Source organism: Crocodylus siamensis, chromosome 2 (assembly GCF_052110815.1).
Source record: "Crocodylus siamensis isolate JL-2025a chromosome 2, ASM5211081v1, whole genome shotgun sequence".
In the NCBI taxonomy this organism is placed as follows: Eukaryota; Metazoa; Chordata; order Crocodylia; family Crocodylidae; genus Crocodylus; species Crocodylus siamensis.
Window position 1 is genome coordinate 282,048,909 of NC_143396.1, and position 27,000 is coordinate 282,075,908.

At 44.5% G+C, this 27,000-nt stretch overlaps 1 protein-coding gene, 1 long non-coding RNA gene and 1 pseudogene across 3 annotated transcripts; 2 read left to right on the forward strand and 1 right to left on the reverse strand.

Annotated features, from left to right (window-relative positions):
• Positions 1-2,062: 2,062 nt before the first annotated feature.
• LOC149872299 (uncharacterized) lies at positions 2,063-10,160 on the reverse strand. Its single transcript, XR_016440388.1, has 2 exons — positions 10,028-10,160; positions 2,063-5,521 (listed from the first exon to the last, which is right to left on the reverse strand). It is a non-coding gene; the product is annotated as an uncharacterized LOC149872299 (long non-coding RNA).
• On the forward strand, positions 7,191-11,836 carry LOC149872300 (syncytin-2-like; annotated as a pseudogene). The gene is made up of 2 exons (XR_016440401.1): positions 7,191-8,963; positions 11,730-11,836. The product of XR_016440401.1 is annotated as a syncytin-2-like (transcript).
• On the forward strand, positions 11,727-24,537 carry WDR89 (WD repeat domain 89). Its single transcript, XM_090034217.1, has 2 exons — positions 11,727-11,836; positions 22,730-24,537. The coding sequence occupies exon 2, from the start codon at positions 22,755-22,757 to the stop codon at positions 23,913-23,915; it is 1,161 nt and encodes a 386-aa protein (XP_089890343.1). The 5' UTR covers positions 11,727-11,836; positions 22,730-22,754; the 3' UTR covers positions 23,916-24,537.
• The last annotated feature ends 2,463 nt before the right edge of the window (positions 24,538-27,000 follow it).

The following is a 27,000-nucleotide window of genomic DNA, read 5'->3' on the forward strand; positions in this document are numbered from 1 at the left end:
CTTCAGGCTGATCTCTACCTCTCTTCCCCTGTCTCCCCTGACCTTCCCTTTCTCCAGGATGCTACCCCAGATGCCAAAAAGGACACCTGGATTTCCGCGAGCCGCTCTCTCCACCCTGACTCCTTGAGGCGGCACTGTCTGGTTGCCTTGTAGCCCGCAGGGCCCTGCTATCCCTCTTGGCTCAAATGGCCCACTCAGTGGCCCATTCGGCCAAAGGGGGGATGGTAGCCAAAGTTAACCGCCATTGGTATGCTCCCGGTTTTTCCACCGTGGCTGCCCATTTTTGTCGCCAGTGTCCGCAGTGTCAGCGACACAATCCTGGCCGACCACTCCGCCAGCCACATGCATGCCACAGAACTTTAGGTCTTTACCCCTTTTCCCATCTCCAGATGGACTTCATCAAGTTGCCCAGGTCGGGACCCTAGAAGTATGTATTGGTCATTGTCTGTCTTTTTAGCGGCTGGCCTGAGGCATACCCTTGCTGATGGGCTGATGCCCTCACTGTGGCCAAAAAGCTTCTTTTTGACCTGCTGCCCCGCTTTGGTGTACCCCTTTTCCTGGACTCGGACCATGGCTCCCATTTTGTTGGCCAGGTGGTCCAACACGTTTGCAAGGTCCTTTCCATTCAATACCAGCTCCACACCCCAAATCATCCTCAGAGTGAAGGTAAAGTGAAACAGAAAAACTTTGATATTAAGCTTTGTTTGATGAAGACTTGTGAACAAACCGGTCTAAAGTGGCCTGAGGCCCTCCCATTGGTACTTTTCCAAATCCAAAATTCTGTTCAGAGGTCCTCAGGTTGAACCCTTTTGAGATTGTTATGGGTCGACCCATGAAAGGACTTGCCACATCTCCCCCCCAACACCTGACTCATCTCCATGATTCCTTATTAACTTACTGCCAAGGGCTCACCAAGGCCCTCAAGGTTATCTAATTGCAGGTTAAGGCCACAGCGCAACATCAGTCTCTAGATGGTGGCTCGGTTGTCAGTCCGGTCCAACCGGGAGATTAGGTCCTGATTAAGGTCCACCAGAGAAAGGATTGCCTGCAGCCTCGGTGAAAGGGGCCTTTCCAGGTCCTGTTAACCACCCCAACTGCTGTGAAAGTTGCCGAGGTTTCTGCTTGGGTCCATACCTCCCGCTGCAAGAAGGTAACCATCCCGACAAAGTGGAAGGCTTCTCTCACCAGCAATACCTCCATGAAGATCCAAAGCGTTCCCTGCGAGTGAAGATCAGGCAACAAAATCTCGAAGAGGTTCCTTGCGAGTGAAGATCAGACAATGAAATCTCAGAAAATAGCCTGCATGGCTAGCCAAGTTTTAGTTGAGGCTATGAGCTTTTCTTCTATGTGTTGAATTGCCTTTAGTAATTTAGTATGAATCACACTAACCCTTGGGAAGTCGCACATAATTACATAGATTTAGAAACTCCCCAGGAGATAACGCTGTTCTGTATTCTTGTGGTCGGTATTTTATCGGTAGTAGTGTGCTGGAAGCCAAAATTTTAGTCAAGGCTAGCCCCTCAAAGTTCCAAGGGATAGCAGCGTTTAGAATACCACTCGAGTAGGCCCCGAGATGTTACCTCTTCTTTTACTCTGCTTCATGCCATGAGTTTTAGTCAAAGCATGGGAGGAGAACAGTATTATGTTCCTGGGGCAGCGTATTGCTAGTGCAGGCAACCTTACAAACTTCTGGGTGTGCATACATGGGCCTACACACCCAGCCAGAGGAATCCCAATACTTGGGGTACCGATTCCCCTTGAAGACTGGGGAAACAGTACCAATACTAGCTTTGTCAGACTTTCCTCCCACTTTAATAAAACGCAGTAGTCGATTCCTGAATGATGGAAAAAGGCTCAAGACAGCTGGAGACCATCCTCTAGACTTGAGGCAGCCCTCTGTTATAGGTCCAATGGGAGTGGTAGGACAGGCGAAGCTGGTTACTCAGTGGGGCACTACCCCAAATGCCGAGTAACCTTTGATTATCATTCCCATAATACGTCTAGGATCCTGCTGGGAAACGCATCCTTTCAGTTGTGGAAGAAATCAAACTTCGCATTGTGGTTGAACTGACAGAACCAGCTTTTCTTTATTTAGGGCTATACTGTGATCACAGGGGGGATTTTCATACAGCAAGGGGAATCACTCACTTGTCTGTTTCAAAGGAAGCCTCCCCCACTCTAAGTTTTCAAGCATTTTTATACTTAAGACAGATAAAGAAGAAAAAAAAAATGACCTTGAAGAAACTAAAACAAGTTTACTTAATTGGACCTCTGTGCACACAGTAATAAGACATGCAGGATTTTTTTATCTCAAAACATATAACTGAAATAAGCAGTATCAGCACTTCTGGTCTTTGTCTGTTTTTCTAGTCAGGGAGGCCAGAAGCCTGACTAAATTCACTTCTGCATTCCCTAATTTTTTTTTTCTCAACAAGTTAGATATTTATAGCCATTGCCCTTTCAACTTCTAGTTTTTCTTTCTCTTTACTTTCTGCTATTTCAACGTACAAATTATATATTTTGTTTCTGGTTGATGGGCTATACCTCATTTGCTTGACAGCCCAGTTTAAGCAACATTGAATTATCATAAACACTAGGCACACTCCAATAAAAACAACAAACAATATCAGCAAACTATGAATGATGGTAGAGCCTAAAGAACTGAAAATAGAGCTAAACCAAGAACTCAAATTCCAACTATCTGACTCATGCAATTTAGCTGCTTCTTTCTGAATATGTTTACTTAAATCCTGGATTTCTTCTGAATTATCGGGAATATAAGTACAACATTCTTTACCTATTAAAGCACAGCCTCCTCCTTTGCTGGCTAGTATATAATTTAACGCAAATCAGTTTTGCAATGTCATTTGCCTTATTTCCTTCATTTCTGTATTTATTTTATCAAAATTATCAGCAGTAGCATTAGCAATCTTTTCTAGAGATGCTGCAACTTTCTTTATCTCAGACATAGCTAAGCCTGCACCATAGCTGGGGAATATTATGCCCCCAAACCTTTGATTTTCTGCAATTTCGCGAACATTGCAAATTCTTCCTTTAGGTAAGTGAGATTTAATACTAAAGGCAGGATACACTGTGGAGACACAGCACGTTCCTCTCCAACTGGATGGAAGATTTTTATAGGCTTTATCTCCACACACAAAATAGTGACCAGCTAGTGCAGTATATCCACCTGTATTACAGCGCGGGGACATCATCCATTGTGAATAATAGCCTGAAAATTGACCTGCAGGGGAGTAGTTAGATATCCAGGAAACATTAGAAAACCAAGCACCATTTATTTTAAATTCTGCCTCGCACTTACTGACTCCTACTACAACACGAGATCCATTACGGGTCCGACAGAACTTTCCAGGGGTGGCATAAGCTAATCGTACATAGTCAGACCAGTTGCAACTTACATTCTGCCAAGTTTTATTTCCATGAAAATCTGAATAGTAAGGGGCTAACATCTGAGTTGCATTCAAGGGTACTGGTATCATGGCTATTCCTCCAGTAGAATAGATAGGGACATGACTACATATCCAACAATGAGAGACATTTAAATCTATCCCAATTTGATTAACTAAAGACAAGAACATATTTTCATGAAATGATCTTCTTTGTTAGTGCAAAAGTGTAGTTTGGTTTACAGAGTTTCTTATAACTGATAAGTCAAGTTCATATAAGATGGCCCAAAAGGAAATACTGAGAATTACCCAAATCACGACTAACCAACTCCATCTTGGGAACCAGGAACTAGGCAGAGGCGTTTTTCCTGTCCCAGAGGGCATACTGGTGTCATTGGGGCACATCCTCTTCGCTCTGTAGTGGCAAATCCTCTTCGCCAGTAGGCGCTTGGCTCACTGCTGGTCTTGAGCTCTCCGGCTGGCAGGCGCTAGGCTCACTACCAGTCTGTGGTGGCTGATTACAAGATTGATATGGAGGAAACGCTGGGTCTAACGGGGCTGATGTCTTCTTAGTGTGTGAAGCATGGATCCATGTCTGGAGTCCTTGACACTTTATTGCAGTGTTGGTGGTCAGGAGTACCTGGAATGGGCCTTTCCAGCGAGGTTCCAGCAGTGACTTTTGTTGATGGACTTTTACATGGACCCAATCTCCAGGCAGGATAGAATGGCATGGCTCATCTGGTTCTTTGGGGACAGCTGCTTGTATCTGTGAATGAAAAGCTTTAACACACTTCATTAGTGCCTTACAATAGTCTAGAATAGTATCATCAAGTGAATGTATATCGCAAAAGTGGGAGGCAACAGGTGGCGAGGCAGGGAGCCTCATGGGTCTTCCCATTAGAATTTCATGTGGGCTAAGCCCAGTCTTTCGGTTGGCAGTAGATCCCGTACTCATAAGGGCTATGGGAAGTGCATCCGGCCATTTTAGGTGAGTCTCAGCACAAATTTTGGCCAGTTTATTTTTCAGAATGCCATTTTGGCGTTCCACTCGGCCCGAGGATGGTATGGGCAATGAAAGTTCTGTTGGATCTGCAGGACTTTGCAGACTTCTTTCATTATCTGTCCAGTAAAATGAGTTCCTCTATCAGAGTTTAGGGATAAAGGAATACCAAACCTTGGAATAAAGTCTCTGAGCAACTTTTTGCTTACAGTGATGGTGTCAGCTTTTGCACATGGGTAGGCTTCTACCCATCCAGAAAACATACATACAATAACAAGAACATATTCATAAGAACAACATCTCTGCATTTGAATAAAATCTAATTGTAAATTTACAAACGGTCCCCAAGGTCGGGGGTGTGCGGCCTTCTTTGTTTTTACAGACTGTCCTACATTACGGGCTTGGCAAATCGGACAGGTGTGGCAGTACTGTTGAGCCAAAGATGGAAAAGTTGGAGCAAACCAATCAAGCTTAACAGCTTCTATCATCCCCCTTTTGCTCACATGTGCCATGCCATGGTGTACGCGAGCAAGATGAGGAAGAAGGACCATTGGGGCCACCAGGCAGCCATCTGGGGAGCGCCACAAATGGTCAGAGTGTAACAAACACTCAGCCAGTCTCCATGTATGTTTCTCTGGTTCTGGAGCCTGATCTTGGAGGATGGCAATGTCATGAAGACTTGCCAATGGAGACTGGTCAGTTGCAATACACAAAAACACAGGTGTAGCCTAAGGAGTGGAAATAGCTGCAGCTTTGGCAGTGGAATCTGCCAGAGCATTCCCACATGTAACATCATTATAAGGTTTCAGGTGAGCTTGGCATTTAATAATAGCAACAGCAGAAGGTAATTGTAAAGCATTCAACAAGGCATTTATGTATGGACCATTACTAATCTTGGCACCTCCTTAAGTGAGGAAGCCTCTTTGTTTCCAAAGTTGACCATAATCGTGTACAATACCAAAAACATAATGAGAATCAGTATAAATATTAACAGAGGCACCAGAGGCCAGGGTGCAAGCCCTGGTGAGGGCCACAAGCTCAGCAACTTGAGCTGAATACACATTAGGTAAGTGATGGCTTTCTACAACATCATATTGGGAACATACTGCATATCCTGCAACAAGGGAACCTTTTGAGTTTTTTTGACACGATCCTGCAACATAGAAAACTAAATCTGGGTTTTGCAAGGGGTTGTCCTTTAGATCAGTGCAGGGCATTGTTAGGTGAGCAGTAACAAAAACACAATCATGGGGTTCACCATCTGAAGGGGTAGGTAACAGGGAAGCAGGGTTTAAAACAGGGCACCTAGTTAGGGTGACATTTCCAGCAGAGAGAAGCAAGATTTCATACTTAGTTAATCTAGCATTTGAAAGGTGTTGGGTTTTTGTTTTTAGTAAAAGGGCTGCTACAGCATGTGGGACAGAAACAGTAAGGGGAGAACCTAATATAAGGGTAGAGGAAAGTTCAACAGTGACGGCAGCTGCAGCTACAGCACGGAGACATGGGGGAAATCTGGCTGCAACTGGGTCAAGAGCAGAGCTATAATAAGCAACGGGACAGTGCTTGTCTTCATGTGTCTGAGTAAGTACTGCAAGTGCAAATCTGTCCTTTTCATGACAAAAAAGAATAAAAGGTTTAGTAAAATCGGGAAGGCCTAAGGCAGGAGCTTGCGATAGAGCTTGTTTAATAGAGGCAAAAGCGGTTTTGATCTCTGAAGTCCAGGGTAAAGGCTCAGGGGTATTAACAAGAGTCAGATTTGCAATGGCTTGACTATAGAGGCATAGCCAAGTATCCACTGACGGCAGTAGCCAGCCATGCCAAGGAAGGTACGCATTTGGGACACAGTAGTTGGTCTAGGGATTTTAAGAATAGCTTCTACTCTGGAAGAAGAAAGCAGTCGTTCTCCAGCAGAAATATCATGACCTACATAGTGGACACGAGGAAGACAAAGCTGTAGCTTTTCTTTAGATGCTTTATGACCTTTTAGGGCAAGAGAGGTGACGAGAGTTAAAGAATCAGTTTTACAGGCTTCAAGATACCAAGAGCAAATCATCAACATATTGCACAAGCACAGAATTTTCTTTAAATATTATGTCATCTAGATCTTTCTTCAGAATTTGAGAAAAAAGAGAAGGGGATTCAGTATAGCCCTGGGGCAATCGCGTCCAGGTATACTGAAGTCCTTGATAGGTAAATGCAAAGAGAAAGTGGCTATCAGGTATATAGGAATAGAGAAAAATGCAGAACACAAGTCAACAACAGTAAAATAACAAGCATTAGGAGGAATACAGGCCAGGATAGTAACTGGATTTGGTACAACAGGAAAAGTAGGTAAAACTGCAGAATTTACCACACGAAGGTCTTGTACAAAGCGATAGGTATTCTTTCCAGGTTTTTTTACAGGAAGAACAAGGGCTCTTAGTCGGGACAATGATACCTTGCTTTAAAAGAGCAGTTATAACAGGGTGTATCCCTTCTTCAGCTTCTGGACATAAAGGGTATTGAGCATCTTTGGGCAAAGGCTTAGCTGGGTTTAATCTAATTTTAATCCTTCCCCTCCCTAAGTTTTCAAGCATTTTTATACTTAAGACAGATAAAAAGGAAAAAAAAATGACCTTGAAGAAACTAAAACAAGTTTACTTAATTGGACCTCTGTGCACACAGTAATAAGACATGCAGGATTATTTTTTATCTCAAAACATATAACTGAAATAAGCAGTATCAGCACTTCTGATCTCTGTCTGTTTTTCTAGTCAGGGAGGCCAGAAGCCTGAATAAATTCACTTCTAACACAGTGTACCAACGGGTCTCTCACTATCCATAGAACCCATAGTCTGGTAATAAACAGGTCTGAATTTTATGTGCTGCTAGGTTCTACTTCTTGTAATCAATCAATATCCCAGCGCAGGTTAGTAGGGAGCCATCATGCCCCTTCTTATACCTTACAGGTCAATCGAAAGTGTTGAATTGGAAGCACGCCCTGTAGGGACCTCAGCACTATAGCCACTCCAGGCTTGTTCTGGCTATGAGGGAATGATGCCCACAAGATTTTGCCATGGCATTGGGTTGGCACCTGTACCCTGGGGAGACTTGTCCCAGAGTTTGATCTACACCCAAGTCTCTCTCAGCATGACGTATCTAACCTCCCACCTGACTTGCCCAGACATAAGCGAGCTGTTGAAAACCCGCTGGTTCACCAACCCAGAGGATTCCATCAATTTACTAGGGCATTTCTCTCTTGGTTGGGGGTAGCTAAATTAGAAAGGACCATTGTAAATATTTCGGAAGTTATGGAGAAATTTTTTAATGCCAGCATCAATGCTTTAGGAGCCCTTAATGATAAAATCACCCAGATAGGACAGGTGGCTACCAAAAACCATATGGCTTTGGATTATCTCCTAGTTGCCCAAGGAGGGGTATGTGTGGTCATGAACCATACTTGCTGCACCTGGATTGATCAGCACCAACGAGTGGAAAAAGACCTCTGCACCATTAAGAGACAGTTTGCAGGTGATCCATGCAGTTGCAAAGGAAAAACCCTTCGATTGGTGGGGGTGGCTACCAGATATAGGGGAATGATGGAAATCCCTGCTAAAATGGTGTATTCTAAGTTTATTATGCATTTTTGCTGTTTTCATTATTATCCAAATGACTCTGTGTTGCTTACGCTGCTGTTTATCAAAAACTGCCCAGAGTGTTTCTAGGCTCTCTAAGACCGAGCTGCAGATGATGGTGCTCAAGGAGGCGGCCTGTAAGTGTGAATGACAAGAAAATGTCAAAGGCTTTATAAATATAGAGGTGTAAGCACAAGCGCTTACAATGTGGGGATGATGAAGAATGGAAAAGTACTGAAAGGAGTGTATACGTGTCCGGACAGGATGGGAGATGTGGGTGAAGGCCGAGGGGGAACAACACGGCGGCCTTCAGGATAAGCTTATCAGGAAACAGCTTGAGAAAACGTGCCTGGTTCAGCAAGACACCAGTGTGAGTCGCTGTCAGACTGCCAAGAGTATGTTACGGGGCGGGCAGATCTGTATGTGACTTATCGGTATATAAAGAAGTCTGTGCTTTGCTTTTGTTGAGAATTAGCTGCCCCTTGCTTTTTGTCCCATGGCCATGAAAAATAAAGCACTTCTGATAGCCAAACAGTAATCCTGTCTGAATTTCCACATCGAAGGTGGAGGATGTTTGCCAGTAGTAGGACCACCTACAGTTCTGGACTGACTCACAGATTTAGAATTTAATTGGGTGATTTAGGTTGAAATACGGAAAAATTAAATTAAAAAAAGAAAAAAAAATCTGCCTGGTTGCTTTTTAATTCTTCCTTCCACAGGAGTGAAGGACCCCATCTCCTTTTTCGCGGTCTTGCTTTTCAACTGGTCCCGCCAGCCTCGCTTCGCATTTCTGCAGCTCCCGGGACCCGCACAGCTCACACAGACCGCTGTTTCGCTGTGAAATGTGAAGCCAGGCATGGAGCGAACAGGCAGAGAAGTACCGGCTGCCCCGTGGGTGCTCAGGAAAGGCTGGATTGTGTTTCATGAATCCGAAAAAAAGAGGTGGGCGATTCACGTGGACGCTGCAGGACTCGGGGAACGACCTCTTTGGGCAAAGCCCGAGAGCTGCTTGTGGGGCAGTCAGGGCACGGCGGAGCTGGTGATGGCGGCCACCGAGGGGAAGCTCTGACCCTGCCACCGGCTTGTGTGTGGCCTTGTTGAGGGGGGGGTGACCCTGCCATGGGGGCGTGTATCTGTGTGAACTTGCCACAGCACGGATATGTGTCTGCCACGGGGTGAGTGTGACCTTGTCACAGGGGTGTGCATGTGTGTGTCTGTCTCCCACGGGTGTGTATGTGTGGACCTGCCACGTGGGGGGTGTACGTGTGCTTGGGACCCCAGGGGAGGCGGTGTGTGTGTGAACTCACCATGGGGCGGGGGCAGCGTGTGCGCGGCACGGGAGGACAGTGTACGTGTGTATGTGTAACCCCACCGCGGTGGGGATGTGCCATGGGGCGAGCATGCGTGTGTCAGCCGGGACGGCGGGGGGAGCGTCCGCGTCTGACCGGGCCACGGGCGCGTCCGCTTGTGACCAAACCCCACCCGCGGTCGCTGAGGGCAGCTCTGACCCCGCCCCCCACACGTCACTCCAGGGCCGAGCCAATGCAGTCCCGTGATGACGATTTCCCTCCCCGCCCCTTCCCGTGCAACCCCGTTGCCTCACGGGGCCGCGCAGCTACCCAATCAACAAGCCCAAGAAGGCGAGGCGCCGCCGCGACTAACCAATGGCGTGCGGGGCAGCAGCACGGTCGGTTGTAGCGGCACGAGGCTGGAGTGAGGTGCGCGCGGCGGGGGTAACCGCGGCAGCCCGAGGGAGGAAGGGCGGTGTGAGGAGGAGGAGGAGAAGCGGGGGAGGGGCGGTGTGAGGACGGAGCGGGGGAGCGTGGACGCAGCCAGGTGGGTCCAGCCCCGGCGGTGAAGCACGAGGGCGGCGCGCCGCTGGTGCCACATGTCTGGACCTTTCCAGGCCGGGGCCGGCGACCTGCGTGGTGCTGCTGTGTCCTGGGGCTGCCTGGAGCGGAGAGGCGCGGGGAATGGGACCGGCAAGTGTCCACGTAGCACCATACCTGGCAGCGTCCCCACTTCAGCGCTACCTCTGCCACCTTCCCGCCGCTTTCTGATGTGCCCAGAGCCGGGGCAGCGGCGGCGGCGGAGCAGCGCCACGCGGGCGGGAAGGCCGCGCTCGTCCTGTGCCGGGTGCCGGGCGTGCGTGGGAATGGCGGCAGATCCAGAGCCGCGGTCCCCTGGCCTAGAAACGTCCACAGAAAGTTAAAGGCTTGAGCGCAAGGTTCCCTCTAAGCTGCGCGCGTGCGCGGCCGTGCACAATTTTTTTTTTTAAATTTTTTTTAACGCCGCGCGCCCGGAGAGGAGCTGGGCTGCGGCTTCCTAGCAACCCAGAGCGGCGCAGGCACTGGGGCCGGCGGTAAGTTGCCTCTCGGGTGCTCCGCTCCTCACCTCGCCGGCATCCCCGCCGGGAGAGAGGCGCGGGGCAGGCAGCGGCTCCTCCCTGAGACGGGCGGGAGCTGGGGCCGAGCCGGGCCCCGCGTGGGCTCCGGGGAACCGCTCCGCTCCCCAGCCCCTTTGGGGGAGTTTCACCCCAAGCCCCGATGCCATGTGCCTCCTCGCTGCCTGATCTGCCCAGTGGAAGGCGCACAAGGCTCCATAAAGTCTGTGGAGGCACAGAGGCAGTGTGGATCATTTTTGAAAGAGTGATGAAATCTGTCAGATAGGGCAGACCAGGCATGCCTTCCGTGTGTCACACTACCTGACAGCTTTACAGAGTATATTAAATGATGAGACTTAGGTCTGTCGCATGAAATCCATTCTCTTTTCATACTCTCCTCATGTGGAGAATGATGCATAAACCTTTCTGTTTTTGTAGGGTTTTATATTTTAATTTTTTAGCAGTAAAGTATATATAGTTCAGTATTTCAAGACCCTTTTCTCCCAAATAATGTGAGAATAATTTGTTCAGCACGCGGAAAGGGGGAGGTGAGACCAATTTGGGAATCGACTGGGACTGCACGCTCACAGACCTTAAGCCTTTAGAGGAAATGGTGTTTGAGGGGGGAGGCTGGAATAGCCCGTGTCCCATGGGTCCTGGCATGTGCTTTTCTTGCTTGCCCTCATTTTCTTTTTCCTTTTGGCGGTGTTAGGTTGTACCTGTACATCATCGATCATTGCTGCTGCTTCTCCTTATTTCTGTTCTGAAATACAAATCTATTGTATACATGAATAGTAGAATTCTTCATATAATTGGGAGTTAATTTCAAGAGAAGTATTGTTAACAGAATGTTGAATAACGATATCTCCTCTCCATCTCTTGCTGAAACTATTCATATACTTTCTTTTTTTGCCTCCAGGAACACTCTGTTAGTATCACAAAATTGTTTAGATTTCCTTTACGCTGACTGTAATTGTGAATCTCATTTCCTTCCTCCACATGACCCAAAACGATTACACTGTTGTGTTCAGTTATCAATTATTTCCTAACCCTGCTCTCTCTTGCTCAGTATTTCAACAAGAATTAATTACTACAGATGGATGAGTGCCTTGTAATTGATAAGCAATTAACAAATTGGCAAAGTGACAATCTAACAAGCTTAACACTGGCAAATGGCTTGTTAGACAGGGATATTCTGGCAGTTCCTTAGATATCTTTATATACTGGTGACTATAGATAATTGACTCTAATAAAATATGTGCTTATGTCTGTTGCTGTGGAAATGGCTGGGATAGGAGGAATTAAGCATTATGATTTCCATGCAGGACCAGAAAGGACAAGCAGATGGGGTGTGAAAGCACTAACTCTTGTTTAAAAACACACAACTCAGTTACTAGCAAACTGGATCAAAATTCTGCTTCACTTGTATAAGGTAAGTAGATGTATTTTTTTTTTCTTTAAACTTTAACATACACTGAAGTTTCTATAGTTAAGGTACCACATGCAGGACTTCAGTAGGTTAATTGATTGGAAAGAAAAGCTAATTCAGCAATTAAACACATTACAGAATTTCCTGCTTTAGAAATGTTTTTGGAATCAAAATGTCATGGCTACAATAACTAGAAACAGGGCAACCTGTAGTGAAGTGTTGGGGAGTACCTGGATGCTTGAAGTGCAAGTACAAAGTGAGACCAAGTGATTTGTAGTGTTTGGAGACTGTAGCACCAAGTCATATATTTGGAATGGTTGTAACCATATGTCAAATCAAAATGTGCAAGAACCATGAATCAGTATTTCCCCCTGCAAAGCATAAGACTGGACAAAGAATTATGAAGATAATTATGGAAAGCTGAGATTCTCACTTTAATTCAGTAATTAGCCTCTGAGAAAATATTGTAGAGATCTGTGATATAATCATTTGGAAACAGCTGTTTGAAAAGTTCAAAACCTTATTTTCTGCATGTGACATTTGAAAATTAAGTTTCGTTGAACAGATTCAGTAATGTGGTAAGGAAAGAAGAGGGTCAACATGGCATGACTGATTTAAGAAGTAGTGCAGAATTATCTGATTATTGCGAAAAAACCTGTTTGAGCCTCACATTTGAACATCTTACTTGCTTTAAAGTTTAAAAACACTGACAGCTTTGAAAGTGTTTCATCTGTTTTTTTGACTCATCATTAGTGATACCAAGAGGACTTTTTAACGACTAACATTCTGTTCATTAAATATGGGAAGTAAAATGTCATCTATGTGAGGACAACTGTAGATATACAGTATACAAGTATCAATAATGAATCCATAGTTTGTTACCTATATGCTGCTTGAAGAATTTTTTCCCCAGAATGTTACACTTCAATGAGTGAAAATCATGTATAAATTGGGTAATTGGAGGCAACCAAATATTGTATTTAGTAATTCTTAAAGTAAATTTTAATTTTTGCAGAGGGGATATCTAAAAATGTTGTCCCTGACCATCTCATGAGTTTTTGGGGAGGTATGTGGAGGTAGGGGGAAATCAAATTAAAGTCTATGAATATGTGATATGTACACTTCCAAGATTATGATGAGTCTGAATTTGAAACTTAACAGAACTTTTTTTCTTGGCCTCCAGAGCCTCTTCGTCATTTTTGTGGGGTTTTCTATGCTCTTTCACGTTTCCCAACCACCTTTCTGAGAGGCAGACAGCAGCACTATGCAGTGTTCATCTCACCAGTACTATACACAGAGGAAAAATCACCTCCCTATTCCCTTGTTTATGCACCCGTGGTTCATATTAGCTTTTTTTAGTTCAGCATTGCCCTGGGAGCTTACATGAAATTTCTTGTCCGCTACAACCGTATCAAACTTGCTGCTTTCCATAAGAAAGCATATTGGATTATGCACAAGAGAAAGAAAAGTAATTTGAGAACTAATGCTTCTTTGCCATATACAACAACCTAGCCTCATATTACTTTTGCAGTTGTACAATTAAAAAGTTATTCTTTTTGTTCATCATAACCGATTTGATCTCTGCCAGAAAGAGGCAATAGAACTGCTTAGATGTGTCAACTGCTTCTGTATCTCAATCTGCTTTCCTGCCAACATCCTTTTGTTGTGGAGGATTTGTCGGCACAAATTGGCTGCAACCCTTATCCCCTCTTGTTGCTAGAGTAGCAAGAAGGAGTAGGTGACAATGAAGAGTTTCAGTTAAATTGTACTTGTGTAACGAAGTTGCACCTTCCTTAAGAAAAAGGAGAAGCAGCCCATGTCTGGAAGGCTGGTCTAGAACCCAACTGCTCTGAGGTTTAGAGCAGCTTAACCACCTAGTCTACAGCTTAAATTTATTCATTGCCAGTTTGTACCCATTTGCTGTATTGTCAATGTTGCCCCTTTGTTTAACTAGTTTGTGTCCTATTATGGTGTGTTTACTTCCTAAAACCATCATATCCCCTTTCATTCCCAGTAATACTGCACTAAACAAGTAAACATTTTTTTTTGTCTTTTCTCATAATATAGTCTTTGTTTACCTGATCTTACCCTTGTTTGCACATGCTATGAAGTGCCAAGCAAGAGCTCTGCTCCAGTGCTTTTTAGTAGTAGGTCTCCAGCTGACAAACCTATTGTAGTTTAGTGGCTTTGGGGTATTGGAGCATTGGAGGAGCAGAAGGAAGTGAGTGAGGCTTAGATAGAGTGGAGGTACCAGAGTGGGGAAGTGTGCGGTTCTTCCTGTGGCTTGTTAGTGTAGAGTTTCCATGCTACTAATTATAGTAGGTTCGTTGGGCAAAGAAGCATTAGTCCTTGAATTACTTTTCCTTCTCTTGTGCATAGCCCGGCTTGGATTCCTATGGAAAGCAATGAATTTGATAAGGCTGTTGTGGCCAATGCCAATGCTGGCTGGGAGCTGAACATCTACATGAATAGTCAGAGGCTGAGGCACAAAGCACAACCCATCTACCTGGGCAGGATGCCAGACCATACATTGAGCTGCCATGAATATTTGAAAAAGACAGTAACAAAAGTTAAGACAGACAACAACCTCCTTAACGAGCTGGCTGGGTCATCATAGGGCACAAGAGCCTCAACCCTAAGGCTGTCAGCTCTTGTCATCTTGAGCAGAGTACTGTGTACCAGTCTGGAACTGGTCATCACACGCCAGACTCATTGATGTGCAGCTACGTTCAGTGATTCACATCGTCTTGGGAACTCCCCGTGGGAGGCACACCCAGGCCTAGGGTCAGTGCGGACTTAGTCAGGGAACTCCTGGAGGGACTGGACACATTTAAATCAGCAGGTCCTGACTATCTCCACCCCAGGGTGCTAAGGGAACTAGCAGAGGTTATTGCAGGACCTCTGGCACAGCTTTATGAGCACTCGTGGTACTCTTCCAGTCCTCCAGCACATTGCCAAAGGGCCAATGTGGTTCCCATTTTCAAAAAAGGGAGGAAGGATGACCCAGGAAACTATAGGCCTGTTAGTCTTACCTCAATCCTGGGTAAGCTTTTTGAGAAAATTATCCTGGCGCATGTCCACAAGGGGCAGCAGGGGAGACTATGCTTAGGGGCAACCAACATGGGTTCATTAGAGGCAGGTCCTGTCAGACCAACCTGGTGGCCTTCTATGACCAGGTCACCAAATCCCTGGATGCAGGTGTCATGGTGGATATAGTCTTTCTGGAGTTTAGGAAGGCCTTTGCCACAGTCTCTCACCCTGTTCTCTTTTAAAAAGCTAGGACACGGTCGTGTTGATGCCTACACAGTGAGATGGGTCGCAGGCATTGGGGGAGTCCCTGTGCCTGGCCCTGCTGTGCCCAGGTGTGACAAGAAATAATGGTCACAACCTGGCAGAGGGTAGATTCAGAATCGATATCAGGAGGCACTACTTCATTGTCAGGGCAGCTTTGTTTGGAGTAGATGGTTATGGCTGACCAGAGTTTTGAGTATTTAATTTGTGGGTGGAGGGCTTTTGTTGCTACGTTTTGAAATCTGAGAGTCCATGAATATCTGTGGACACACCAAGATCGTCAAATTGACTTGATGTTGCCTTACTGAGGCAATGGTTTAAGTCAGCAGCTGTATTGTGATATCCTCTGTTTTGATGTCTAATACAAGTATTTTGTCCAGACCATGACTGGCTGTATGTATTGGATAAGAAGTGACCTCTGAAAGCCCTAGGGAAGCAAATGAGAAACACTGGATTTCCTCATTAAATGGGGACAGTAAGCACGTATTTTATGTGGTACTATGAGCATCTTATAAAATGGTTAAGGTACTACCATTTAATATAGTATTTAAAAATGTGTATACTTAATTTCAAAATGTAATGCGAGAATACTAATATCACATTGGTATATGGAAGATGATATATATTAATTTCTTAGCAGTTTTTTTCAATGGGAAATGTGAACAGTAGGAACTAATTTTAATTTCATGGTTGCATGAATGTTAAGGCATCATAATTTCACATTTAGAAGTGTGAGCTCTGGGAACACAAAGTACTAAATACTGGCATTCAAGTACTTTCTTGAAATCCTGGAAAGAAAAATATTTTACCTCATTTCAGATATTTTGGAAATGTTGTGGTACCAAGGGCTACTTTTACCACTGTACTTAAGTTTCATTAGATCCGTTTTTCCCCTAGTTGTTTCTATTTTTAGACTGAAACTTCCTGTGTTTGCTCAGACTAGGAGGCAGTGTTTGAGAGAATTTCAGGAACCTATTCAGACATTTCCCAGAAGTATCTTTTTGCTAGTTTGTGATTTATTCAATGGAAATTCTGTGTATTTGTAATCAGAATTACTCAATTCCCTTGTTTCCTTATGGGATACTTGCTCAACCTAAAATGCCCTTGAATGTCAGAACTCTTGAAGCACTTTATAAAATATTAGTCTTGCAAGGAGTCGTAAAGCATTTTCAAAGATCTTGGGGAATACAGTGTTACTGGCTGGATGTTACTTGCAGTCTATAGCTACAGAACGTGGAATGATGAATGTAGAGTTGGGTGCACAAGGTTCTGTTTAAAACAGTCACTGACTTTGTGATGGTTTGAAAATAAGGATTGCTGTGAACAAAGTAAGTAAATATTATCTCTATTTGACAAATGAGGAAAATAGCCTAGGAGGTTGTGACTTGTAAATCCATTATACCAAAATAGGTTCCCCAGGTCATGGTGCAGTTCAGATCCAAGGAAACAACCGGGCAAATAACTTGACTTCTGTCTTGCAAAGCTATAAAATGGCAGTCTCTGGAGTTACCGTTTTTCTGGCCCCATGCCAAATGCAAAGCTGGCACTCTTAATGGCATTCCCATTTGTTGAAGTGGGGAGGCGTGTGAGTAAGAGACAGTTCATGGAACCAGATGGATCTGCTGTTAGATCAGTAATATTCAGCCCTGCCTTCTGCCTGATGTTTTAATATACTGCCTTCCTATTAAGGAAGGACATTTGATCGGGGGATATTCGTTCTGCAGCAGTATCTAGCAGGGTGATGTACCTTACAGGAACATTTCTGTGATGCTTCTGACATTTTTGTAGTGCTCCAAGGGTGCTGGTAACTCTACAGATGTAACACGTCTACGGGCCTTGATGCACCATTGTGACTTCTGTTTGTTGCAAAAGCCCATGCTATGAACTGCCTCTTAATTTTATCCTCACACCATGCGTCTGACCTGTTCTCCAGGGATCCTCTCTCACATGATAGATTATGGCATCACTTTTGCGTCTTGTCCTAAAACTTATTTTTTCCAATAACTTTATAAACCCCCTAGTTCTTTCACCTCAGTGGGATTTTAACTACAGGACTTCATCTCCTACGGAAACTAGAAGAAGCCTACTTAAATCTGCCTTTCCAGTCCCTTGCTTTTTGTGTCTTGTTTCCCATCTTTCACTTACACGTTGTCTAATTTGTAAGCTGTTTAGAGCTGGACCCATTTCTCTCTAGTTATTTGCAAAGCAAGCTGGCACTCATTTGTGTACCTTTGTGTAATATGCTAAGCATTGTTTGTCTGTGCTTCTTTGTAATGATTAGTCGCCTTGGTTGATCCATCATATTTTCTCCATAGATAATGCTGTTCTGAGAGGTTCCAGAATGCATGATATTGTAAGTGGAAGTATACTAATGTATTCTTCCAAACCAGTCCTGTTTTTGCTGTGTTTATTGTGAAATACAAACTGCACATAAACTACTGACATGGACCTCTTTCTTGTTGGTTTATTTTTTCTTTTTAATATCTCATTTTATTTTTTCAAATATCGTGAAGGTGTGGGAGGAGGGGGAGAGTCTGTTTGCTCTAGTTGGAATAGGAAAGAACTGTGTGAGAGTCCAGGATTCCACATAGTTATTTAAACGTCTTGCTATTTTTGGTTTTTGACCTCTGGTGAGCTGAATGCCAGATCTGCAGGTTGTTTTCATTTTTAATAGATGCTTCTATCCACCCACGATTACTCTTACATGCTGATTAAATCTTTGACACAAACAGCCCATTTCTCCCACATTTTCTACTGCATTTTTCAGAGATGTAATTTATTTTGTTTCTATACATTGTTGTAATGACATTCCCTTTTGGGAACAAGAGGAATGTTGCAGAATCACACAAATCCCATGAGCCATCCTAAAAGGAGGAAGAATGCACTTTATGAATCACTGGGTTATTTTTTGAAAATCTTGTTGGATTAAAATGACGCAGGTCTTTGTTCTTTATCTTGGGAAGTGCTGTTTATAACTATCATGCCAAGCACAGAATATTATATATTCAGGCAACATTAAATGTTAGGCCTTCAAAAGTAATAAATACTAATGCAGATCTTCTAAAATGCGTATAAGATCTTTAGAACTTAGATGGTACCTATCCCAGGCACTTTGCAACTCTGCTTCTTTAAAGTGTGAGGCAAAACCAGAAGCAAACCACACCTTAAATCAGTGATAAATGAGTAAACGTGTATGAAACAATTAACCGCTTCCTATCTAGGATTGTCCCTAGACTGGCCGATCCATCTCTTCTGTCTTGCAAGAGCTAGGTAAAGGGAGAGCTGTACATAATACTCTGAGATGCAACAAATTTAGACTGGCAGGTTTACAGGCACCAAAAGGCTTGTTGTGTTTTTCCTGCAAGGTGCTTTTACTCTCAAACATGGGAAACTCCAGCCTGAATGCTTTTGCTGGTTTGGGGAATGGGTGTCCCAGGTAGGCAAGCCCCAGAACATTTAAGGCTTTAGAAGTTAAAGCAAATGCCTTAACGTGCTCCCAGAAATCCCTAAATGCAGCCTGTGAAATGCTGTCAGAAAGTGTTTGTGGTGAGAGATACTATTCCAGGTTAGCTCTTAAATCCATCTGGAAGCTGAAGTGGGTGCAGAATGGAGCAACCTACTATTTAAACAGACGCTAAGTAGTTTGATTAGGATGTGACAAAGGCAGAGAGAATGGTAGGAAGGGGCCGCATCCAATGAAAATGAGCGCATTCTGACCAGCTACGCACAAAAACAAACTGTGCAGCTGTTGCTGTAACCGAGTCATTCAGCAGTAATTGGAATCCAGTAGGATGCAGATTGCAAGGAACAAATCATGGGGAAACAGTATGAGCCAGATGGGATGAAATCATCTGTATAATAATGTTCCATTTCCTCTTCTCTGTTCATCAACATCACCTGTGTTTTCCCTGCATTGAGGCTCAGTTTACTCTTCAAAATCAGATGTTCCATCTCACTAAGGGCAATTATTTTGGATGGAGGGCCTCTTACTAAGTTTTGGCAAGCCATCAAGGGCCACATGACAGGTAGCCAGGGGCAGATTAATATTAATTTTATAAATTTTTTATGGGCCCCGTGGGCTGGATAGAATGTCCTGGCTGGCCACATTTGGCCTGCGGGCTGCATTTTGCCCACCCCTGCATTAAGACATGGCACCACCTGAATTTGAAGAGAAAAGAAAAGCACAAGGATGGACTTTATCTGCACACTGAAGACCTCATATCCAACCCAGAACCCTGCATAAGACTACCCTGGGCAAAGATGATTAACTGCCCAGCTTTATCTCTGGGCCTTTACTGGAGGTGGGAACAAAGCAGTTGAAGAGCAACATTGTTGCAGCCGTTCTTTGTGAGGTCTGTACTCCATAATCAACTATATCAAAAACAGTTTATCACATTGGTTGGATACTTTGTTCCTCTTCCATCCTGGGGAGGGGATCCTGGTTTTCTGTTTGAAAATCACAAATTCTCTTGATTAAAACCCCCCAAATCCCCATTTTTCTGTGATTTAAAATGAAACACCACTATATATATATATATATATATATATATATATATATATAGAGATAGAGATAGAGATATATATAGATAGAGGTATCAGTTGAACACAATGTTTTATTGATATATTTACAATTTTAAAGCAATTTGGAAGCCTACTAGTGCCTCAGTCACAATAATAAAGTAAATTCCAAATGCTTATACATTTTTGGCATTTAATTTAAGTGTTTTTATCATGGAAAATCAAACCTCCCTGTTTCTTTTGCTTACCAGAATGCAGGTCCAGCTGCAGGTCTCCCGTTCCCCCTCCCCCCCAAATCATTCCCCTCTTCCAGCTGGTTTGCAGCACTGATATGCTGGTGCTCCGGGCATGCTATTGCCCCTCACCACCCAGAGCCTCCTGCCTCCCAGCCCTGCCAGAGAGAGCCCCCAGCTGCCAGGGGTATAGGGCCGGAGACCCAGGTCTGCAGCTCCCTGCCCCCCCAGCAGCACCTGAGCCCAGGCTGCACAGCTTAGCTCCCCCTCCCACAAGTGGCATGGCTGGAGCAGAGCCTGTGGTGGGGACAGGTGCAGGCTGCCTGTTGTGGGCTTGGGCTCTCCGCTCTGCTGCCCTCCCCTCAGGGCCTCTGCAACTGGGCAGAGTGGGGCCAGGTAGGGAAACTCATTGCCTCAGCTGGGAGCTCCACACTGACACGCAAAACTCATAATTTGCTGGCAGCAGCAGCCTGCTGTCATCCTGCGCGCAGATCTGGGAGCTTGCGCCCCCCCAGGAAGGCTGCGGGGCTGTGCCAGACTCTTCTTGGGGGGGCATGGGCCCCCAGATCTGCACATGGGATTCATCGGTTCATAGACACCAGGGCTGGAAGGGACCTCAGAACCTCGTTGAGTCCAGTCCCCTGCCCCAGGGGCAGGAAGTCAGCAGGGATCATAGGATCCCAGCAAGATAAACATCCAAAGGTCTCGAAGGTGTTCAAAGTAGGTGTGTGAACCACTTTCAGCAGCAGTCTATTCCAAACTCTGGGGGCTCGGACAGTAAAGAAGTTCTTCCTTATGTCAAGCCTGAAACGGTCATGGAGGAGTTTGTGACCATTTGAGTTTGTAAACTTGTATGTGGCCACCAGATTACCCCTGAGCCTGCGCGTTTCCAGGCTGAAGAGTCGTGTAGCTCTCAGCTTTTCATCGTAAGTTCTGTTTTCCTGACCTCTGATCATGCGCGTGGCTCTCTACACTTTCTTAAGCTTCTCCACGATCACCCTCGTGTCCTCAGGTGTGGACGCTTTACCCCAGAGTTTGGTGTCATCCACTTCTGACACCAGTGTCTACATCATTAATGAAGATGTTAAATAATATAGGCCCTAGGACAGAGCCTTGAGGGACCCCACTGGCCACAGCGCACCATGATGATTGACTTTTGTCAATGATTGATGATAGCAGGCTGCCGCTGCCAGCTGGAGCCAGCGCCAGCACCCAAGTCTGCCTGGCACAGCCCATGTCAAGCACCAGGAAGCCTGGTGCTGCCACTGGCCCCAGCCGGCAGCAGCAGCAGCTTACTATCATCCCATGCGCTGATCTGGGGCCTGCGCTGCAGCAAGCCCAGCTTCAAAACTGAAAACGTTTCTAGTGCCCTTGTTTCATTTCAAAGCTTTTTGTTTCATTTTGATTTCACTGTTTTGAGCTCAAAACGCATCACCCATCGAACTTTTTCTGGAACTCTGCCAGCCTACAAGGGGAAACTCACCATTTCATGCATTTTTCTCTTTTAAAGGAGAAAATCTTGGTTTTCCTCTTTAAAATGAGAAAAAATGGGTTTTATCAGATTTTTCTGTGGTGAACGGGGAAAAACCCAGATTCCTATTGATCACCACAAATAACTACTGTGCCATGCTCAGGTTGACCTAGAGACAGGAAATCTGAGGCAGCTGGGTTCTGTGATTACAGGAGACCTTTGGGGAATATGTTCATGAATATCCATGAATAAGGCACTGTGTTCATGAATGCAGTGTCCCCCGTGGTTGGGGTGGGGGGAGCATGGCTGCATGGGCAGGAGGATGGTGGCAAGCATGGAACTCCCGAGGAGCTCCTGTAAGTGTGTTTAAGATGCAGGTTCGGCATTCGCGAATATATAAAACCGTGAATGCCAAACCTGCAAATAGCGAGGGTCCGGCAAATAGAGAGGGTTTCCTGTACTCCCCAGCTACAATGTTCTCAGTAATCTTAACTGCAAGGGTCAGATCAGAAGCACAGTTGTGAATAGCTATAGGATTGTGGTCAAGAGACATGTTTTTTAAATAGAAGTTGACAGCTGCCCTTCTGAAGGGAGACACTGACTGTTTTTGTTGGGGTCAGTCACTATCTGCCAGTAAAGTTGTGGTTCTGAAGCACAGGCTGAGTTATGAAATGCCATTAGTCAGATCTTAGTGATTAAGAATTATTGTTCAGTCTCCTGCTTCCACAGAAACAAACAGTGTAGTCCAAATCTTGGTATTATGTAGGGAATGTATATATATTTTTAACTTGATGGTCTCAATACCTGAAGAGATTTATATGGGTTTACTAGTAATATTCACATAGTCCCATTAGGAACATGAAGCGAGCAGGAAGAAAACACCTAACCTGTTGAGTACGTCTGAAAATCCTACAAAGTAAATGTCTGCATCTCTAGGCACCTAAATATATTTGTACAGCTGGTCCTAACATCAATATACTGCCATGCTTCAGTTTAGAGAGATATAAAGTGAACTTAGCAGGTTATGGTAATAACTCTAGTGGCCTCCTGCTTGTCAGGAACATGTTTTTCATAGTTATGTGAATAAGTCAATTTGACTAGGATGATTTGCAAATGATTCGCACAGAACATTTGAGCACTGTCGGCTTAGTTGAAATATAATTATTACCTTGAGAATACACCTTACCAAAATGGAGCAGGCTGTACTGTTTATACTTTCACTTTATTTCCTTGCATATAGGAAGTTACTATAGATTATAATATAAGCAGAATTTATGCATTATGGTCTATTATGCAACATGTTGTTTCAGAGCTTTTTAAGAGCTTCTGTTTTAAATTTTGTTATTTTTAATTTTAAAATATTTTGAATTTTATTTATTGCAGAGTTTCCCTGTCTTTGAATGCAGCCATGGAGATAATTGAGGAACAGTTTGGTAGTCTACACATTGCAAAACGTTGTGCACTAACTGAAGACCCCACTTATCTGCTGGATATAGATATTTCAAAACCTGTTCAAGCAGAAAGAAGTTGCTTAGTTGCTGTTTCATGTTCCAACAAATCAATTAAAATATATAACAGAGAAACATTAAACTTGCTGCGGGGGTACAGTGGCCAGCCTGGAACACTCAGTGGAGTCAGGTTTGCCCATATGAGTGACAATATATTGTTTTCAGCATGTGGTGATGGTACAATCAAATGTTGGGATGTTCGCTTAGCTACTCAAGAAGCTGCACAGTTATTCAGGGGTTATCCTTCAAATGTTTTTATCAGCTTTGATATTAATTGCAATGATCTCATAATTTGTGCTGGTACAGAAAAAGCTGAAGAGGATGCATTCATGGTGTTTTGGGATGCAAGAGGAAATACAAACAATGTATGTGCAGATAAAGAACCCTTGGGAATCTATTCTGAGACTCATAATGATGATATAACAAACATTTGCTTCCATCCTACCAAACCTAATTTGTTGGTTTCTGGGTCAACTGATGGATTGGTTAATGTATTTGATATTAACAAGGACAATGAAGATGATGCTTTGATTTCAACTTGCAATTCAGATTCGTCAGTAAGTTCTGTTGGTTGGTCTGGAAAAGATTATAAACAGATATTTTGCTTAACACATGATGAAGGATTTTGTTGGTGGGATCTTGCTCAATTAGATACTGAAGAACCAATCACATTGTTGCATAGTGTGGATGTCAGGGAAGCAGTCCGCACTGAAAATAGCAGCTTAAACTATCTGATAGGTGGCTTCTACCATGAAAAGGCAGACAAACTGTTTATTGTTGGAGGAATGTTAATGGGAAACATTCACCTAATAAGTTGTGGCATTGATGGACTGAACCTTGTGGGTATCCTTCGTGGAGGGCACTCTGCAACAGTTCGCTCTTTCTACTGGAACATGACAGATAATTCTTTGTTGACTGGCGGAGAGGATGCACAGCTGTTGCTGTGGAAACCTGGAGCTGTGGAAAAGTCCCTTGCAAAGAGGTCATCTATGAAAATTGCTTCCTCTGTTCAGAAACGAGTGAAAGTTCACAACAACACTCTCAAAGCCAAGCAAAAGTAAAATTACAAAAACAAATGTCTTTGTAAATATGTTTTATTCTAAGCAATATTTTGCATATTGACATATCTTTTTGAATTTTATTTGGTGAGTTGTATGAAGAATACCATTGAATAGGTAAATTCTATGCAGGAGCAAACCTTAGTTGTCATACAAATAACTGCTTTAAAAGTTACTGACACTTGTCTAAAATGAGTAAATGTTTTCTGTCAACTCGTTGAACAAATTCTGTCTTAAAAAGTTTTATATTAGATCATGTTATTGCACATTAACAGTATTGGCACAGACTTGAATCATCATAAAAAACTGATTTGCGTAATTTATGTTCCTGTTGCAGTGAAATCTCTTATCAGGTTTTAAAAGCTTTTGAATTTCTAGTCAAATTTTTTTACTTCCTCAGAGAATGTAATGAATGAAAGTGTCATTAAAGACCATAGTGTTCCTTAAAGCTTAGAGGAATTCCTGATGGAGCAGACAATGAGTATTGTTTGACATTATTATCTCACTATATAATGTCAAATGTAAATAGCACTAAACATGCTGTTTTAAAATATAGCCCATTTCTTACATCACATTTGAATTATACTAATAGGAACTGTAGACTTATTTTACACTAACGCAGTGTGTCAGACTGATAGTATTGGACATACTCTCTGTACTCTGAACCACCATTGACAGTACACGATGCTCCATACTAGGTACATCTACATGAGACACTTTACTGTGCAATAGAGCAAAGTACTGCATAGTAAGCATCTGCGTCTACATGTGTAGACCCTTACTGTGTAGTAATTTGCTCTGCTTGGCTGTTAATTTGCTACCTGCAACTGCAAACAGCAAATTAAGTGCTGACTAATTACTGCACAGTAAGTCACACAGACAGCTGACCATGAGCAAATTTGCTCCTGTTCAGGCATGCAGCAAGGGGCGTTAGATTGCTCTCTGCCCCCTGGAGCTGCCCGCTGTTGGGGCGGGCTCCACCACTTGAGTCTGGGTAGGGACAATGTCCCCCTGTCCTGGCAGTAGGGAGGTCCCAGCCCTCGCTCCACAATTGTGGAGTCAGGGCTAGAATCTCCCTGCATGGGGATAGTTACCTGGCCAGCCTGGAGCTGGCTGGGACGTGCTCCTGACTGGGACAGTTCCTGGCCAGCCCCAGGCTGCACAGGGAAGTCTGTACATGCAGCCTGAAGGTGGCTGGGGACTGTCCCACTTTGGCCAGGGGCAGGTCCCAGGTCCACAGATCTTTCCCAGCCCCATGTCCTGACCCCTGCTCAGCTGGGGGCTCATTGCTAGATGCCCCACTGATGAATCAGGGTAGGGGGCTGGCACCTACCCCTCCCCCACAGCTCCTTCCAAGACCTATGCCCCTGATGCTAGGGATGGGAGCTCCCTGTTGCTGGGGCAGGGGGACATTGTCCCTGCCCAGGCTCTGCCATGAGCCTGCCCAGCAGTTGTCTCCTGGCCCCTTGTTCCCTGCCAGACCCTGGGGTCACATCTGCCAGCTGGGGCAGGAGCAGACTGCTGCCAGGAGCAGCAAATCTGTTCCCAAATGGGTGCATGTGTCGATGCCTTCCCAGGGTGGACTTACTGCTCAAATTTCTGTGGAGTACCCAGCAACGTTCCCTCTGAGGTATGTGCATGTGCGGCCGCACACAAAAAAATCTAGCTGCGCATTAGCTTTGTAATGCTGCACACCTGCCTGGAGAGAAGCTGGGCTATGGCTTCCTAGAAACCTGGAGCACGATGGAGGCACTGGGACTGGCAGTAAGTTACCACTCAGCTTTACTCCACTCCTCACCACGCTGGCATCTCCGCAGGGACAGAGAGTGGTGTGGGGCAGGCAGTGGCTCCTCCCTAAGGCAAGGTGGGGGTGGGGATGGGCTGGGGATGGGGGTGAGTCGGGCTCTGCTGGCTCCAGGGAACTGCTCCACTCTCCAGCCCCTTTGGACGAGCTCCACCTCGAGCTCCAATGCTATGTGCCTCCTCGCTGCCTGGTCTGCCCAGTGGCAGGATGCACAAGGCTTCGTGCTGGTTTCAAAGACTCTGGAGGCAGAGGCAGTGTGGATCAGTTCTGAAACTAATGAAATCTGCCAGATAGGGCAGATCAGGCATACCTTCAGGGTTTCACACTACCTGAGAGCTTTACAGAGTATATTAAATGATGTGATTTATGTCTGTGACATGAAATCCATTCTCTTGCATGCTCTCCTTAGGTTGAGAATTATACATAAACTTTTCTATTTGGCAGGGTTTTTTATATTTTAATTTTTTAAAAATCAAATATATATACTATTTCAAGAATCTTTTCTCCCAAATAATGTGAGAATAATTTGCTCAGCACACCGAAAGGGAGAGGCGAGACCAATTTGAAAACAGACCAAACCGGCGTGCTCATGGATCACTAAGCCTTAGGGGGAACATTGGTACCCAGTGGTATTTGTACATGTAGATGCACCCACTGTGTCTCAGTGCTGAGCTGAAAACATCAATGGCAAGACTGAGAATGTAGGTCAGCCTCAGTGGGCCACCAGAATTGATCTACAGGAGTACCATGATCTTATGTCTGGCATTGGATGGTACCACATGCTTCCAGGCTACCAAAGACTTTTCAGCATGTTGTTACATAGCCTACAGAGAGAGGTTTCTTTTGTTTTAAAACTCTTTAAAGGTTCATTTCTACATTGAGACATGTCCACTAAATACTGAGCTCTACAGAGGGTAATGTGTGTTTCACTATCTAGTTTCACTAATCCCATCAAACAGCCACTGAGGTTGCACCTTGTTAGCTAATTTGTTGCAGCAAAAGCATTTTAAGAGAAAATAAACTAACACCATAATTGACTGAGTATGCATAGCTTTCCAGAGGTTTATCCCTCTTCTATACTGGGATCTTGGTGGGTCTGAGCTTCCCTAAGACCACTAGGGCCTGTGCAACAATTTCGTCCCTTCACTCAGCATGTGCCAGTTCTTTCTTCAGCTTCAGCAAGAGTCCTTTAATGGCTGAGTCCTTTTGTTTACATCCATTGTTTTTTTTAGGGATGTGCTGAGGTTTTGTCTTCTTTCAGCTGTTCCGTCTAAATGAAATCCT